The sequence below is a fragment of the Acanthochromis polyacanthus genome, chromosome 1, assembly GCF_021347895.1.
Source record: "Acanthochromis polyacanthus isolate Apoly-LR-REF ecotype Palm Island chromosome 1, KAUST_Apoly_ChrSc, whole genome shotgun sequence".
Lineage (NCBI taxonomy): Eukaryota > Metazoa > Chordata > Actinopteri > Pomacentridae > Acanthochromis > Acanthochromis polyacanthus.
Genome location: NC_067113.1, coordinates 45,734,541 through 45,751,680, shown reverse-complemented (window position 1 = coordinate 45,751,680; position 17,140 = coordinate 45,734,541). Strand labels below are relative to the sequence as shown.

Genomic DNA, 17,140 nt, shown 5'->3' with positions numbered 1-17,140 from the left:
CGCCCACTCCTCTGTTGTTCTGAAGGGAAAGGTGTCCTGCGAGCCGCTCCGCCGCCGCTTCCTGCCCAGCGCTTATTGACAACGGCTAAAGATATTCATCCATTTAGAGTTAAAAACATGTATCATGGTGTCCGAGCGAACTGCCGGGGCTGAAGTTGATTAATGGCAGAACCTAGCTGCCGGTTTTTCCTCTTGAGGAGCGACATGTACAGCCCCTGCATATTAACGAGTGGCTGCGCTTTCTATTAACTAGATAAAAAAGCCTCTCCTCTGCCTTTGCTCCAGGGGGCTCAGGGATGAGAAATTCTCCATTATTTATCATGTGGCCTGTTTTTTTCCCCCCTTTTTCCTTTTTCATGTATTTCAACCTGGTGTCATCAGTAAACTTTTAAATGCCAAACATGTCTGGAACATCACAGCTTATCGGCCTTACAGGGGCCGTGTTTTTCATGCAATTTTCATGCGCTTACTTACAGTAGACGTGAGGCATCATGTCGAATTAGCGTCTCGCAAACAACATGGTTGTTACCTCCACTAGATAATGCATGTAATGCCTGTTTTTTGATACAGCCGAGTATTTATCTGTATGCCGAACAACACTTTACAGTAAAAGGACGTAATGGCTGTACATTTCCTTTTTTCCCCCTCTTTTGCATATAATTTTCTTGGAGTTTTATTTGGCATTACTACGTTTTTTCCCCCAGCTACTTTAACCCTCCTGTTGTCTTCATTTATGAATACCAAAAAATATTGTTTCCTTGTCTGAAAAAATCCAAAAATTCAGCAAAAAAATCCCCCAAATTTCTGAAAATTTGCAAAACCTTCAGGAAGAAAATTCCAATAATTCCTTAAAAGTTTGCCTTAAAAATTTTAATTTTGAAAATCCCCCAAATTTGACAAGAAATATTCTTCTAAAAATTTTTTTAAAAATTACTAAAAATCTTACAAAAATGAGTAAAAATATCTAAAGTGATTACATTTATACCAGTAAAGCTTCTAATATTTTCTTAAGATCATTAACAAAAACATCTTTTTTTTGTTAATGATCTTAAGAAACATTTTTAACATTTCTTTTTTCCACCAAAAAATGTTCAAAAATTTCCCAAAAAGGTTGAAAATGTGGACGTCAAAAGTTTCACGTTGAAAATATTTTTTTCCCCACATTTTCAAACTTTGAAATGGGTCAATCTGACCCGCAAGACAACATGAGGGTTAAAATTGCACTTGACAAATCTGGCTGCAGAGATTTCTCATAAAAACCTGGAAGGAATCTAACCTTTACTGCCATTGTGATTGTGTCGCAGGCCGCCCATTCACGTCAAGGAGGAGCCGCTTAATATGGACGACGACGACTGTCCGATGTCACTCGTGACGACGGCCAATCACAGTCCGGAGCTGGATGACGACCGGGAGCTGGAGGAAGGGAACTTATCAGAAGACCTGGAGTGACGAGGATACAGTTTTTGGTGAACGTATCCCTTCACCCCAACCGCACTGTTTCTCTCACACAGACCTCCTGCAAGACTAGAAACCACTCCACAGTCCAAGCAACCACAGCTGACTCTCTCTTTGTCTCTCTCACCACTGGGACTATTTATTGAGCATGTATCCGGATAGAGACCGGTCCAAAGGAACTCTTTGTTGCAGCCCTTTGGGATCCCCCAAACATGACAGGCATGAGATGTCTGATTTAAAAAGGAAAAAAAAAATTAACTCTTTGAGACCTGTTTCATTAGGGATGGCGTGGCCACGTACAGTACAAGGATGACGGACTCATGGATGGGGAAAAAACATGACAACAAATGAGCAAATCATTTTTCCGTTGAAAGCTAGCGGCCTCATATACTGCCAAAAAGGAAGACATTTTATGTTTGTGAATAATCCAACCCACAGTAGTTGTTAATGTCTAGAGACAATTGCTGGTTCAATTCAAGTTGTTGCTCTGTTATCATTTGCACAGGAGTAGTCTCAGACATTTGTGTCACTGCCTGTATGTTGCTACTATTATAAAAACCAGTATATTATTTTCAGCTCTTTTTTTTGTTTTTTGCCATTGTTAATTTCCAAAATATGATTTCAGACACCACCAACTGTAAATGCCATTTCCCTCAATCACACCAGTAATGGAACTGCGGTACCAAGACTGTTGTTGCAGCTGTCCAGGAAAAAAAAGGAGAAAAAAAGAGAAAAAGTTGGCTTCCAGTCTATCTGTTTGTGATTAAAAGTAAAAAAAAAAAAAGGAAATTAAGTCGGGGGGGGGGGGGAACATTTGTTTCAAGCACCATTTACAAAACAAATGCATTTCTGCATAATTTTCTTCTCGCTGTTCTCCTTACCTCCTCGTTCTAAAGCTTTGTCTACCTGCAAACAGTCACAGGCAACAGCTAGAAACCAAAGCCAACACTAGCAATGGCCAATAGCTTATAGACAGAAGCCACCAAACTCCTCTTGGTCCGCTTTCTGTGACTTTAAACTAGTACAAAGAGAAGCTTTTGTTCCGCAAACTACCTTGGAATAACCTCTGGGATTGTTTCATTTAGCCCTATACAAAGATGATCATGAGAAGAAAGAGAGAGGGGAAATAAATGCTGATTTTGATGTGTAATTTGATAACTCACAAAACGTCCACTTTGGAGATTTTCTGCCAGATGTACTGTAGGTTAAAAAGGTGATGTGACATTTGAACTGCAGGCATTTTTTTTTATTTTGTGCTGGTGATTTAACTGGTAGAGAGCAGCTAACTGTAAAAGTGGATCATGACCAAAACGAAACATTTGTGTATTCAATGGAAGTGCAGAAACATTGTGTTGTTGTGAAGTTTATTTTCATTTTATTTGATTTTTTAAGACTTTTTTTTTGTTACGCATTACACATCAGAAGTCATAATTTTTGTTTCATTTTGAGTTATTTTTTTTCTAACCTGGTGAATATGTATTGTTCTAAGTGGGACTGTCAAAATAATGTCACGTCTTATTTCCGTGGCGGTTTTTGTTCTGAGCCGCGTCGAAACCGAAACTGAAAACATCGCTAACCAAACATGAAAAATATCTAGTGAAGCCAAATAAGTCATGATTTCAAGTTAATATGAAATGATGTGGCTTGGTTAACCGTGTAAAAGCAAATAGTGATAGCCATTGCAGAAGAGGATATCTAAGGTGAAAGGTAACCTTTTCTAGGTGATATTTGCTTTAAACTTCATTGAATACTCATTGTGTGGGTCACAGCTTCGAAGCTATATGGATACAGCTGGTGTTCGCACTGATGTACTCTGTATAGGTAGCCAGCTTTTTGTAAAACACACTCGGTATTTCTAGCGACTAAAGAGAAGTAGTTATTGTGGAAACTGCGTCCCGTCATTTTCCTCACAGCCAATGTCATCTAGAAAAGTGTTGTTGCTTTAATGGTCATTTCTGTTTTCAGTAAACCAAAGTTACACAAAATTCTGCCTCCTCTTGTATGGGATAAAGGAATCCTAAAAAAAAAAGCTGAACCACACACACACACAGCATACATGAACACACACACACACATAAACACAGACCCCCGATGCAGTTTGGTCTGCCAACTTTCTTGTTTTTTTTTTGTTCGAATCTCCAGCTGCAGAAAAAAGCTGTCAAAGAAACCGACGTGGCTTTGTGTCGTGCTGCGGCGGCGAGCAACCTGTTTTTTGACCAAAATGGGAACACCACTGTGCATATGTTGTTTTCAAGCGTCGCGCCAAGCCAAGGAAGCGGCTGCAGGAGCTTAACACACTGACACGTGCAGTACTGTACAAAACACACACAGCATGTAAAGCACACACACATCTGCACACACACACACACGCTACACACATGTGCCAGTTCCACGTCAAGAGGGGACTGGGGCCCAGGAACAAAGCTTATCCCTTCAATACTTAGCTGGAGTCAGCAAAACGACTTGAAGACGACGTCCTTAATAATCTTATCACACCAAATAAAAAGGACGCCGCGTCTTTCAAAAAGGAAAAAAAAAAAAAGGAAAAAAAAGGGTTCTCCCACTTACCCAAAAAGGCTTTCTAAAAGCTTCTACCTCTGCACAACAAATTCAGAACAATTATGACAGATTGCACGAAGTTACGAGAATGCCACAAGAAGAGCTGTTACACTTTACTGCGCTTGTCTCATAGGACGTGGCTCAAACCAACGTTTACATTCCCTGCGTCAAGATATGGAAGATTTGCATTGTAATAGGTTGTCCTCAAACATTTGTAGAATGATAATGTATAGATTACCTGTAAGGGAATATTGTGTTTTAAAAATGCATGTCTAAAAATCATTTGGTGGACTGGAAACAAGAACTAATAAAAAGAATATAATAAAAATCAACGGGATGATGGCCTAAATGTACGTACAATGCATAGGAGTGCATTACCTCAGATATACTGTTTTGGGAGGGATAAAACCTGTCAGCCACAGAATGCATATTACCTGTAGATTTGCATGGGTTTTGTATAAATTAAGTAAAAAAAAATGTCTAAAATAGTTGCTTGCACATAATACCAGAAAGACCTCCAGAACTGCGATCTGCTCCTCCACTAGATTTTAGGATTGTCTGGATTTTCTGGGTTGATTTTGTCTGTATTTTGATAACTGTGCATACTTATGTAAAAAAAAATGTTGGTGGACCCATAAATTTACCAGACTTTTTTCTAAGAGGAAAAAAAAATCTCAGTGTTTCTTTTCTGACTTACCTGAATTTTTACTGTTTCTCTCTCATTGCTCGCTAAGAATAGCAAACCTGCTTTTTCTGCATCTGCTTTGCGTAGCTGTAAGGCTTAACCTAATGTGTGTATTTATTGCTTGTACCTCTGTGCATACTTTATGAAGCATTATGTCTGGCAGTTGAGTCATGTATCCTTTCTACTGCTATCCTTCTCTAATAATTGAGAATATGATCCCCCTATGTATACAGTAAATTGGGACTGTAGCAAACATATGTTTATGTAATTGGTGAAAACTTTTTTTTTTTCCGTTTGTTTTTTATTTTCGATCGAGATTCAACGACTTTTTTTGATACTTTTCATTACTGTGTACTGTGTCCATACGTTAAAGGTTCTCTGACATTAGAAGGTCATGGTTGAGAATTGTAACAGACATTATTTTCTGTATTCATGGCATTTCACTGCTGAATAAAATAAAGGACCAAAACTTGGAATTTGAAAAAGCAACTGTCTACCTCCAGCATCAGAGAGTAAATTATTTCCGCCCCCCTCCTCGCCGCTGCTGTTACACATATATCTTTTATTCTACAAAGGCACAGCCATGAAAATCTAGCTGGCATTACACTTTTAACGTTTCAGGAGCTGCTACTTCAGAGATGTGAAGGGAGGAGGTTGGAAAAAAACAATTAAAATTTAATGTATATGTTACAAGCCCCCCCCCCCAGCTTCCTGCACCTAGAGTCTTGTTTAGAGGAGCAGGACAAGGCACTGTATTGCCCACCCCTCTGGACCTGTAATGGGTTTAGCCTTTGTATGATTCACGCCCGCTGCTTTCATGTACCTCAAGCATGTCTCGGTATACACGGAAGTACTGCTGTGTACCTCTGAAAGGCTTTTGTAAGACCCATTTCATGCACTCCATGCTTCAAAAAGTGGTTTTGGCACAAACTACATTATTAAGTCTGTTGTCATGCTAAAAAAAAGCCTGCCTTATTAACATCATGGAGAGAAAACAAAGATGTGAAATTTCATCAGCTGCTTCCATTTTCCAGCTCCATCTTTAAGTCGGCCTCTTGACACTTCAAACGAAGAGAGGGAGGGGAAAAAAACATGCTTTTTAGCCTCCCGATTGATGGATGTTGACTGGTAAAACGCTATGACAGGCAATGTGGCTAAATCAACTCCAGCAGGCCTACCGCACCTTGTCGGTCATGGAGCAGCCACACACTGACACCCTCATTTGGATTCAGACTGAATCTACCATGACCAATAGGTTGCCCATTAGCTCGTCTGTATGCCGAGAGCCTTCTACACGTTCCAAAGGGTGCTCAGGGACACCGTGGGACCCTTTGAATCATATCCGCTGGTCATTTAATCGTAACGCTGATGCATGTTCTTTTTCCTTTACCATATGATGTCCCATGAGAGGTCAGAAAACAACAGCATTTTTCATAAAGGGAGCACACTTGTCTCTCTCTTCAACCACCACCCCTCCTCTTCCCTCCACCCCTCCAATGACAGTCCCAGGCATCAGCCATGGCAGGCTTCCTGTTATCTCCTCAGCAATGGCGTTCCAGAGCATTAGCTAGCTCGCAAGGCACTTGTCTTTCCGTGCTATTTATGCACTTGGAAGTGTTTGTGAATTCAAGTGAGGGATTGCATACGGAGTGCAACAAGGGCCGCTGTGTACTACACAACATCAGAGGGAGCTCCGACATTAAAGTGTGAGAGCGCCTGCTATAGACCCCTTCTTTCAAAGGCCATGAAATAATAATGGGTTGTGGTTAGAGAGGTATCCGTGAGTCACACTGGCTGCTTTTCATAAAGTGGAGTTATTTACAGTGCGATGAATAAAAGAAAGGGTAGCTGGTGGTGCAGGCCTTTTCCACATGAATGGTGTGTTGAGGGGAGACGAAGAAGAAGAGGAGGGGGAGGGTGGTGGAGGTGGAGGGGAGGGAGCCTCTAATATACAGAGGCAGTGCAGTATAGTACATGACATGCAGGGAAACGGGAGAATGCACTGAAACAGGAGTTAATTTCTGAAAAAGTGAATGCTTTCTGAAGCTTTAAACCATTGTTAGACAGTTGGGGAGACGTGCTTATTCAGTTTCTTGTCAGGAGTTAGATGAGAACACTGAATGTCATGTCTGTTTGGTGAATACGGAGCTACAGCCGGAAGACTTGGTTTGTCTGAGCTTGAAGACAGCTTCGGGTTCAGAAAGCACCAAAGGTCGTGCATGAACAGCAGTCAGGCACAACTTTCAAACCGCTGACAGGTGAAGCCAATGACACTGATCATCTCGTTACAATGTTCTGCTGGGAAACCTTGGGCCCTCGCATTCATGTGGATGTTTTCTTGACATGTATCACTCACCTAAGCTTTCTTGCAGACCCTTCATTGAAATAGCACTCTCAAACACCAAGAAAATGCATCATACCTCAGTGCAGAAACTGGATCCCAAGCTGCTAAAAAAAACCTCAAGACTACCCAAATCCCAGTCCACTTGAACCACACCAGAGAGCCTCCAGAGCCAAGAATCCAAACTCTGGGTGCCTGACACCCTCAGATATCTAAAGATGTCTATGGCCCAGAAGTACCTTTGATGGCACAATATGGAAATACACAGTACCCTATCAGGTAAGCCATTTTAATGTTGTCTTTGGTTGGCAAGAGTTTAACCCCTTGATGCCTATTGTCACAAATTGCCAACATACCACTTTCATTCAGACTGCAGCCGATACAGCGTATCCATTCCCCCAATGCTGGCTTGTGCATATTCAATACGTACCTCGGAACCTTTCGCAAGCACTAGTTTCTTATTGGACCGGTCAGAGTGGGACCTAATGAGACAAATTAACAATCTCCACTTATTTTAACATCAGATGGAAAGCAAAAACACACAAATGTTTCAAATTTTTTTTACTCAATTGTGCATAAATTCAGGCATCAAGGGGTTAAACACACCGGTACTTCCTGTCGTCTCTTCTTTTACCTCCATAAACCCATAACTTGTCTATTCAGTCTTCAGTTTTGCCACAAACTATGCAAAGCGCTGTCAGATTTTCCCCTCTTTGGACAGAGCAAAGCTAACAGTTTTCACATGTTTTTCAGTCTTAATGCTAAGCTAAGCTAACTGGCTACTGGTTTTATCTCTACAGTAAGAGAACAATCAGGTCGTCTGATCTCAGTACATTTGGGCACGATGGAAACTTTTTTTTCATTTTCTGAATTTGACTGTGCACCCTGGAATCATTCATTTATTCTCCAACCAGTAAGGTCATACTTCCTCTTAGACTTACATAAACCTACAGCTTGTATTGTTCAGTCTTCAGTTGATGCACAAACTACGCAAAGCTAACAGTTTCCCCTTGTTATTCAACTGTGATGCCAAGCTACACTAACTAGCTAATCTTTAAGCTAGTAAGATGTCATTTTGAGAAAACAGTTCCTTCTCTGACATCTCAGTACAAAGGAAACTTAGCTCCCATCCTTCACTTTCTGAATTAGCCCCTTGCATCCCGGCATCATTCATCTCATCTCCAATGCCGACCAATTAGGTCAATTTATGAAGCGTGCCCTTGTGGGATGGGGTGGTAAATATCTCTAGTCTCAGTTTATTGATTAAAAGTGCAGGCTCTGTCTCGGTCTCTTTCTTTCTTTCTCTATCCAGCCCCTTCTGACCTGACGATGCGTGTCGGCTCCCTAGAAGACCCTCGCCCCCAGGCTGCAAAATTGCCTGCTAAATAGTCCGAGGCAATGGCAACGCTAATTGAGATCATCATTATTATAATTGCGAGCCCTGAAAAGCGCGTCTTAAATAATTTGCATTGCTCTCAAGTTGATATTGGACGCAGTGCAAAAATAATTGCATGGCTCGGAGGCATGACGCTCGGTTTGGTGGTGGGCGAAGGGGACGCTTGTGTCCCGTTCCCCTGCCCCACCCAGCTCTGCTAACCGGCCCGCTTGGATGCTACAATTAAGGCGTTTTTTTTCCACACGTCGGATGCCATCACATGTTTCTGCCCCCTTTTAAGTCCTTTTCGAGGCCTCGCGCTCAGCAACTTTTTGTCAAATCAGAAAAAAAAAAGAAGAGAAGTCCCGTGAGATCCTTCTGTGCTCGGTTCAGTTTTGTGTTTGCATTTTAAACCTGACTCCAAACTCTTTTGCCCTTTTGCCACATGTCTGAGCTTCCACTCCGTCGATGGAGCTGCTGAGACAGACAGAAAATAAAGAAGTGTGTGACCTCGATACGTAAAAACTTCACTCATCACTACATCAGAGGAACCTGACGTTAAAGGTACTTTTGTGCGGATGTGATGTGCAGGCACCGGTGTAATGTATGCAAGAGAAATGCCTATTTCTCCAACTGAAACAAGAGATTAACCCAACAAAATGGTGAGAAACTGCTGATATTCATGAATTCTTGCCTGTGGCATTATCTGCCACATGCACACACACACATCCTATCAGGTCCCTCTTTCTCCCCCCTTCCTGTCTCCCACACACTCACCCACAAAGAGACTTGACAATAGCCCTAATGAATATGATATGGTAACATGATATAGCTCATTATTTGTTTGCTTTATGCTTCCGCAACAACAACAACAAACCCCTTCGAGGCTCGTGGTAAATCTGTGAAAATGAGCACATCAAGTAAGAACGAAGGGGTAGAATCAGATTATCTAAATCCTCTTAGAAACAACACTCCCCTCAAACGCACACTTTATCGTGTCTTTTCCGCTCTTTTTCGCACCTCTCTCTTGCTATTATTCCTCCTTCACGTGTTTAGACGTGATAAATAAAAAGACTTTGAGGTGGATACCGTGCAGGTGGCTTGAGAGGTTATGTTGGGGGAAAAAAAATCACAACTATCATCTTTAATCCATGGTAATCACATCTGGCCTTAATCACCAATTCATAATGGAATTTATAATGGAATGATTTCAATTATCTACCACCACCGGCACCACGGAGTTCTGAAATTAAATTAGGACAATGCATCTGTATGTCTTCGTCTCAAATCTCAATATGTTTAAGGAGTCGGATGATCTTTTTTTTTCATTGTTTGTGGAACTTCTGAGGTAGAAGTTTGGTTTTATGTCAAAGAAAGAATCTTTTTTTTTTTTTTAAAAAAAGAGGAAAACCTTGGGAGTTGATCATGTGGGGGTTGAGGGGGGGAAAAAGAAATATCTAGCATTAGTGAGGAATGGTGGGTTAAATCACTTACTGAAGATTTTTAATGACATTTCAGTGTTCCTCGTATAATTACTCTTCATCCGAGATGGGCCGTAATGCTGTTGGACAGTCGCGGTTCAGGCTCGCTAGCTCGCTTCATTAGCGTGTCATTCCTATTTCACATCAGAGGCTTTAATTGTAATGCTGAATATGCACAGCTCTCCACAGAAGCCTAATCAAAGTGGATCCACTTGTATTATTAATATCAGAAATCAGCCCGCTTGCTATTTTTTTATAAATAAAAGAATACAGACGCATAAATCAGCTGTCATTTATTAGCATGGCCCTGGCATATCCGCCAGACATGCAAGTAGAGCAACCCCACCCCATCTCCGTTCCTCCCTGCATCACTCATCAAGATTTAAAAAGAATAAAAGACGGAGAGGAGAAAAGAAGAAGAAGAAAAAAAGAAGCTGCATTAAATATACATACTAATTCCACTGTGAAGTAATCAGATTACAAAGCAGGTGACACCGAGCACGGAAAAAAATAGAAAAAATTTGGACAGCTGGCAATAACGAGGGGACGGAGGAGGAAAGATGGAAGGATGGACGGACAGAGGGAAAAGACAAGATGGGAGGATTAAGGATTTACATTCAAAAGCAAATACAGCGAGAGAGAGACAGTGTGTCTTTGAGGAGGCCGAGAACGTCGTGTGACCCTGTGCAGGTTGTGCTGACCAACCAGAAAAAGCAGCTGTGTTTTGAATCCTGCAGCGAGTCGGAGTCAAAGTGCTGCGAACCGCTAATCCACGTCAGTAGGAGGCTTCGGAGCTGATGCAGATGGCACCCAAAGAACTGAATACCTGCACTGTTTCTGCAAGGAGAGCTTTGGGAAAATTAACCTCCACCTGGTGTTTTTTCTTGGGATTCTTTCAAAATAATGCGCAATGTGTCGGTTGCTTAAAGGAATTTGGCAGAAATGGTGGATGCTGGGTTGATTTAAAGAAGGTTGCACCTCGGAAAAAGACATTTTTCTCCACTTTAAGTACTGTGAAGTAATCCATGCTGGAGGAAATAGCTTAATTAAAAGTACAATTATGTGTTAAAACAGTAAAACAAACCAGAGGAGTTTCGAAATGATGATTAACTATGGATGTCAGATACATGTAGTGATATAAAAAAGTGCAAAAATTCCCCCTGACACATCGAGAAGTACGGGGTGTCCATGGAGTCTCTTTACAGTTTTAACCCTCCTGTTGTCCTCATTTACGAGCACCAAAAAATATTTATTCCTTGTCTGAAAAAAATCCAAAAATTCAGCAAAAAAAATCCCCCAAATTTCTGAAAATTTGCAAAACCTTCAGGAAGAAAATTCCAATAATTCCTGAAAAGTTTCCTTAAAAATTTTAATTTTAAAAATCCCTCAAATTTGACAAGAAAATTCTTGTAAATATTTTTTTAAAAATTAGTAAAAATCTTCCAAAAAATCCTAAAAAATATATCTAAAGTGATTACATATATATCAGTAAAACTTCTAATATTTTCTTTAAGAACATTCACAGAAAAGTCAAACAAAATCCAGCGAAATTCACTGAATTTTGGTTGATTTTTTGGTAAATATTCTTAAGCAACATTTTTAACATTTCTTTTTCCACCAAAAAACTTTCAAAAATTTCCCAAAAATGTTGAAAATGTGGACAGAAGTTTCAACCCCCCCCCCCCCCCCCCCCCCCCACACACACACACACACACACACACACACACATTTTCAAACTTTAAAACGGGTCAATGTGACCCCCAGGACAATACGAGGGTTAACAATTTATTACAAAGGCAGTTCAGATACCTTAACTAGATTTGTTTTCTTGTAATCAGTGGTTGTCAAAGTTTTTTCTACCTAATTTAATTCACCTCTATATGAGCACCATTAGTTGCACGAAGCACATCAAGACGGTATTTGATTTCTTGCCATGTTCGCTGTAGCATAGCCTCATCAATGGTGGTAACGGAATCAGAAATCTTTTGCTTCAAGTCAGTAATGTCCCATATCTTTGTTCGATTCACAATATCTTTAACGTAACCCCATAGAAAGAAGTCCAAGGTAGTGATATCTAGAGAACGTGGTGGCCAAGGAATTGGCCCATCCCTTCCAATCCACCGGTTTGAGGAGGAGCCATTTTTAGGCTTTCATTTAACAGTACCTCTTTCACCAACAGGATACCTGAAACACACAGTTTCAATGTGATTACAAACTTTAATAAACACTGACTGCAATAAAACTAATCTGCTTCAGATATCTTATCAACTGCCTTTGTAATAAATTTGAATGAATTTTGCGTTGGGAATTGGTCATTTTATTTTGAAGGGCCCAATCCATCTTCAACAAGTTGCTCATTTTGTGAATTTCAAGTCCAAAGATCTTACTTAAATCTTGTTTATTTCAAAATACCTCCAAGAAAATGCTTCCTTTTTTGCACAGTTGACAACAGAAGTATGCGCCACCAGACAACATTGTCACATTTCATTTTGGGATACACGAAAAGTTATGACAGCTTCAGGTGGACGAGACAGACGTAAATTATTAATCAGACGTTAATGGGGGAGACAGACATTAATTAGGCATTAATGTGGAGACTCCGTGTACAGTCTTCCCTCACCTTCTCCCCCAGTCACATCCCTCCCCTGAGTTTCTATCTATAACTCGGCCTTTTTTCATCTTTTTCTCTGCATTGTCTCACATATTTCGACTGTAGGTTCAGATTTTTCGAGGTGCATTTCTGCGACGATTCCATTTGCAAAACTAAATCAAACACCTTTGTAAGCCGACAAGGCGCTTCATTCGCTAGGTACACATCCTGCTTGTTGTTGTTCTGCTCCACTTTCCCTCCATGACATGAATCTGTTTTCGGGAATAAAGCTACAGGAAGTATCAGGCCATTGAACATCGATTCAGTGTCAATGTGCAAAAGGGGAATTTGCCACTGCTTCGAGAAGACGGTTTGTGTAAACCGCCGCCTGATGGGAAAAAAGGGCTTTATAAATACAGACTAAAGCAAACCGAGAGGGAAGAAAGGTACTGTAAGGAGAAAGTAAATTACTTTCCAGTGTACTGTACATGCTATAACCCTGGGAAAAAGGCGAGCAGGAAAATGATAGTGGCAGTGGGGGGCAGTGTTCAAGTACAGGTCAGCTCCATTACCTGGGTCCAGCATGTCTCGCTCACATCCTGAACATACATATATAACCCCGGCTTGATGATATTCTCTCCCAATCTCGCTAGTTTCCATTGCAAACCTCTTTGATCTGCGATTTGCATTTTAGCGCCCACGGGGTGAAAATTATTTGGATGAGATTTTTTTTTCTCTCTCCCTCATTGCCTTCTTTTCTGCATCTTCTCACTCACCCATTCACCGTACCTGGGGCTTGTAAACTCATCCCTCCCCTCCCCGACTCCCTCTTTCCCCAGCTCCCTCCATCCCCGCTGCTCAGGATCTCCTCTTAATATCAGCCATGCCCCCAGAACGAAACAAACAAATTAGCCGAGTGGGTTTCAGACGTGGTTCCTCACCTGGACTCGGTCCTCGGGGGTGAGCAGCTGGCCCTGAACATGGTTTCTAAACAGCAGAGGCGTGGCAGGAAACAAGTGGGAGAAGGTGTGAAAATATCCTATATTAAAGCACATTTACTGCAATGCTGTAGCTACTCAACCATGGTTTTGAGGTGCTTTAAATGTACTTTTCCACCATTTTATGATACTCCACTGCTTTACATAGAGAAATACTTCTACCTCTAGCTTTTTAGTTCCAGATTTCTTCTGAGAAAGTTAAAAAAAAAAGTTCTACTTATGATTTCTAGTTCCAAGAATGTTCCTTTTGAAGGTAAAAAATAATCAAGCATGGTCTAAAAATGTTTGGTGTTTAGACTGTTATGCCTCAAAACTGAATGTTAGACTGACAACTTTGCATTACAGGAACATCTAATGAAGAATATTTGGTCACCTGAGGTTTGGATAACATCTTGAGAAGTTGCATTGGGAGTACCCATCTTTCGTTAACAACAGGGGAAATGTTTTATTGAAGAATGTTTATTGAACTTTTAATTTAAATGAAAAATTACTCATTTAATTGCCTCAGAGGAGTCACCACCTGTAGTCAATCGTAATCACTTATGAGAAGTTAGGAGGCCAACACCACTAAGAAACTTTGATTAATGCAGCGTTCTACATCACCAGAACTGATCATTCTTTTGCTGTATGTATATTTTTGACCCAGCAGATTTTGTCATATCTCCAGAAGATCTATAGTAAATTAGTGAAAGAACCAAAATGAGTGATTATATCTTCGGACTGAGACACATCGGTTCCAATCATTCCATTGCACAAAATGAAGAGCTGTAGGAGTCACTGGAAACTCAAGATTTCGGTGATATACAGTCACCTCCAAAAGTATTGGAACATGTGACTGATGGGTGTTTCTAGTTGCCCAGGTGTTGCCTTTTCGATCGATTGCAGAGACATTAAATAGTTCTTGTTTTTGGCTTTGGGTTTCACCTGTGAAAACTGCATTTTCTGTTAAGCAAACATGAAGACCAGAGAGCTGTCTATGGGAGAAAAGCAAACCATTTTGAAGCTGAGAGAAGAGGGAAAATCGGAGCTATTGCACAAACATTGGGCATAGCCACTACAACAATTTGGAATGTTCTGAAAAAGAAATAAACTATGGGTATACTGAGCAACAAACATCGAACAGGTCGACCCAGGGTAACAACAGCAGTTGATGACAGAAACATTGTGAGAGCTGTGAAGAAAAACCCAAAAACAACAGTCACTGACATCACTGCCAACCTCCACAGGGCAGGGGTGAAAGTGTCACAATCCACTATTCGAAGAAGACTTTGAGAGAAGGAAGATAGAGGCCATACCACAAGATGCAAACCACTCATCAGCAAAAAGAATCGGAAGGCCAGATTGGATTTTGCAAAGAAGTACAGAGTTCAGCCACAAAAGTTTTGAAACAAAGTTTTATGGACTGATGAGACCAAGATTAACCTCTATGATGGAAAGGCCAAAGTATGGAGAAAGGAAAGATCTGCTTATGATCCAAAACATTGTGCTGGATGCTGACAGGGGGTCTGAGGGCCCTCCCCCAGAAAAGTTTGAAAATTATTGTTCCTATTTACTGCATTCTGGTGTAATTTATGAGCATTTTGTCTCTTAAAATCTTATTATAGAGTTAACATGAAGGGATAATTTAAAAAAAAGAATAAAAACAGAGCAAGGGCAGGTAGTATTGAAAAAGGTTCTTCATGTAAAATATGGATGAAAGTTCTGTTCTGGATGAGCACAACACATTTCAGCATTTTCCATAAATATCTGCATAATTTAAATAACTCCAGCAACCACTTTGTAACATTTGTCTTGGAGGATTTTAATGCACTCAGCAGCTTCAAGTTGACCCTATCAGCCAACTAAACAATAAAAAGTGTTGAAGCAAAAACAAAACATATCTTCATAACTTAAATGACCCATTCACTGAACAGAATTACAATCAGACACTAAACTCTCTATTAAATGTCAAAACAATCCATGTGACTCCAAAAACTCAACAGCTTTACAAACTCTAAGATTAAATTCTCCACAAGGATCCAAAATAAGTTGGACTTCTACATGAGAGCTTTAATTATTCTTCATCTATTTCCTGAAAAGTTTGGTCAATAAAAAAAGACAAAAACTAATATTTTCAGCTGAACTAAAGATAGACTTTGTGATTTTTCTGCTCACATTTTGTGTTGTTGTAAACTTACTCTTTCAAATAAATAGCCTCTTAACCCTCTGGAAACCAATGTTTGTCCTGTTTTTGTGTCGCTCCTCTGCGACCCTAGACAGCCGGCTCATAATGCTTTTTGAGCAACACATCATACTATGACGTTTTTACAGTGAAGGTTCTACTGTGGAACCAGTTTGACATGTTCAGGCTTTCTTTATGTGAAAACTCAGAGATTTCAGGTATCAGAAGGTGGGTTCAACTTTCTCTGTTAACTTTCTTTTTCAACTTTAAACTAAATTTCCTTCACTAAGCCAGCCCTCTGGACTTCCTGTAAGCTGTGTTCCTATTGGCTGTTGAGGTGGCTGCTTGGTGTTATCAGGAACACCTGAGCAGTTAAGTGTCTTCCTGCCTTATTTGGCTGCAGTCAAACAGGAAACATTTCATCTTTCAATAATTAAATTCATATTTAATAGTACCCACAGGCTCACCAGGAGAACGGCCGTTCAAGTGTACAGTGTGCGGTAAAGGGTTTACAATGGCACACAAAGTGACAGTTCACATGCGGCTGTACGTGTGCTCTCAGTGTGGGAAAGCCTTCTCAGATGGAAGTGTGTTGAAGCAGCACATGCTAAACCACTCAGGGGTGAGACCATACCACTACCAGATCTGTCCCAAGACCTACACCTGTCTGAACCACCTGAGGAGACACCTAAAGAGCCACACGAACATGAACTGAGTCAGGCATGAAGACAAACTGGAGCAGAAGCTAATAACATTTTAGACATAGACTGAACCACCTGATTGGCTACTAAAATTTCAGAGGACCAACTAAACTTAGCAATACACAATATAGCTACTCTTGCTATAACAGTGAAAGGAAATCTGTCATCTGCCTCAATGATTTCTGCTCTTCATCAAATATAAGGCACCCCATCTGAGTGGAGTCTTCCTCTTTGGGTCTCGGTGTGTTCATTGCTCATAACACACCGGTCATTAACCCATCCTACAATACCAATTAAAAAGGAGGCTTACACCTGTGCAAATGCGCAGCGGTAGTAGCGTTTGACTTTTATTGTGCGTTTTTATCTCCGTGGAAAAAAGCAAAAAAGCAAAAAGATAATAATAATCAATAATCAAACAGCAGATTTAAAGGATTAGATCATCAGAGCTGCTGTCAGTTTAAATCAGAAAGCAGCAGATCAGCTGATAGCTAGCAGGTAACCAGAGGAACCCAGAGGAACCCTGAGGAACCATGAGGAACCCTGAGGAACCCCAGATCACCTTCATGTGTGTAGAACCCTGAAGAATGCAGTTTTAAAGTGAATCAGAGATTTAAAGTTCTGATAAATTCTGGTTTTAGTGTTTGATGCTGCAGCAAAAACCTTCAGACTTTTACTGAAAACGCTGAAGGTTGCTAAAATCACTGCAACCTTCAACTGGCTCCTGTTGACACCAATGTTATTCCTGCAACTTGAAAGACAGCTACTTTTGATGAAACTGGGCTTGGAGCATATTG

At 40.6% G+C, this 17,140-nt stretch overlaps 1 protein-coding gene across 8 annotated transcripts in view; it reads left to right on the top strand.

Moving 5' to 3' along the window:
* foxp2 (forkhead box P2) overlaps positions 1 to 5,188 on the top strand; it is a 101,658-nt gene extending 96,470 nt beyond the window's left edge. For all 8 annotated transcript variants that reach the window (XM_022222791.2, XM_022222806.2, XM_051949018.1 and 5 more), the window contains one exon: positions 1,305 to 5,188. In XM_022222791.2, the coding sequence (XP_022078483.1) occupies positions 1,305 to 1,449 (145 nt within the window). In that variant the 3' untranslated portion in view covers positions 1,450 to 5,188. The remainder of the gene's footprint in view (positions 1 to 1,304) is intronic.
* The last annotated feature ends 11,952 nt before the right edge of the window (positions 5,189 to 17,140 follow it).